Below are 1,555 nucleotides of genomic sequence, written 5' to 3'. Positions count from 1 at the left end.
TTGTCTAACATATTATGGCAAAATGGTTTCAAATAGTTGTTTAAGAAATCCAGCACACCACATAACTGTGGTTCATCGATCCAGCCTGTAAATAGATATGCATAGCTTGACTACTGCTTATTGTTGAATTAAAGGAAGTACTCACCACTGTATACGTTTTTGTAACTGCACCGCGGTTCCACACTTCGAGGAAGATGATCAAATCAAATAAATAGGAAGCACTCAATACCTCGACATCGCAGCACTAGAGCAACAGAAGATGTCCTCGTGTAAGTCTGTTAATTTAAAAAAAAAACTGTTCCAGTTTGTTTCTGGTGTATACATGTTTAGCTGTGTTTAATTTATTGCACAAGTTTCCAATACTTGTAATGGTGTGACAAACTGTAAAACAGAGCAGCACCACTGGATCTAAAGATCAAAAAGGGTGGTAAAATTGATAAAACATAGATTTTTATCATACCAATAAAATTTGTAGTAGAAAATTAATGTACTGGTGTGATACACATTGACTATTTTTAGAACTGTGTAGTGTCAAACCATAGCGTCAATATAAAGATTGGATGTATAAAGATATCTTTTAAGTCTTTCTGTCATTTTGACTTTCTATAGTAAATCTTGAAGCATACGGTAAGGTGGGCAGAAAAACTAATTTAACTGTACATTTCCAAAGGTGCTTTTTTTTTTCAGAGCTTGCTTTGTCTCGAGGTATGGTTTCTTCGGTTGGGACTGCTGTTGGTAAAGAATATAGTGACATTTGTGGTTTGCAGTTTTACCAGCCTCTCCAAATTCTGCTGATGCTCAGCATAGGCAAGAGCTTGCAACAAACGTTTGTGTTTCAGGGATGCTGCTTATCAGTTCTCTTGCATCTTTTCCCCATGTGCTATTTCTGAAATCACAAAAATGTTTTTAGCTTAGAACAGTTACAGGAGGAAGAATGGATAACATTTGGCAAGTTAATGAACAATGTAAGATGTTTTGTTCCAAATCTGTAGATTGGACCAGCATGAAAGAATTTTTTTAATAATCACGTGCCTCGGAATGCATTTTTTTTCTTTATCTTTCCCCCTTTCTCCTATCCTCATTCACTTGAAAGTTTTGTTCCATCTTATTTCTGGAACCTTGCCCAAGTTCTTGCACTTTATTTGTCAATCAGAAAATCACTGAATCACATCATCCAGCAGTGGCAGCTATAACAGAGAAACTCATTCTGGACTGCACCTGATACTTTCACAATTGAACAGGGCTCATTGGACAAGCTAGTACTCTAGCAGAGTTTGTTTTGCTCCTTATATTGAAGATACTAAAACCAATTGAAACATATCCACTGCCTTTTGTTTTAAAACTGGCTAATTCAGCACAGAATGGGCATTCAACTAGTTCAATCCTGATCTGTGTGCCTCAGCGAAACTTCATTTAGCACATAACCCACTAAGCCGTTAGAGCGTTCCAAAGGCATTGACTGAAATGGAGTATTGGTTGTTATCAGAGATAGTAGGAACTGCAGATGCTGGTGAATCCGAGACAACAAGGTGCAGGGCTGGATGAACACAGCAGG

General features: G+C 37.4%; 1 protein-coding gene across 1 annotated transcript in view; it reads left to right on the top strand.

Annotated features, from left to right (window-relative positions):
• Positions 1-243: 243 nt before the first annotated feature.
• The window catches only part of LOC109912504 (nuclear receptor ROR-beta-like), a 41,539-nt gene continuing 40,227 nt past the window's right edge, over positions 244-1,555 (top strand). Inside the window, exon 1 of the mRNA XM_048614263.1 lies at positions 244-269. Within this exon, the coding sequence (XP_048470220.1) occupies positions 260-269 (10 nt within the window). The 5' untranslated portion in view covers positions 244-259. The remainder of the gene's footprint in view (positions 270-1,555) is intronic.

This window comes from Rhincodon typus, chromosome 29 (genome assembly GCF_021869965.1).
Source record: "Rhincodon typus isolate 14 chromosome 29, sRhiTyp1.1, whole genome shotgun sequence".
Lineage (NCBI taxonomy): Eukaryota > Metazoa > Chordata > Chondrichthyes > Orectolobiformes > Rhincodontidae > Rhincodon > Rhincodon typus.
Note: the sequence above shows the minus strand (reverse complement) of the source record. Positions and strands in the feature narration are given on the sequence as shown.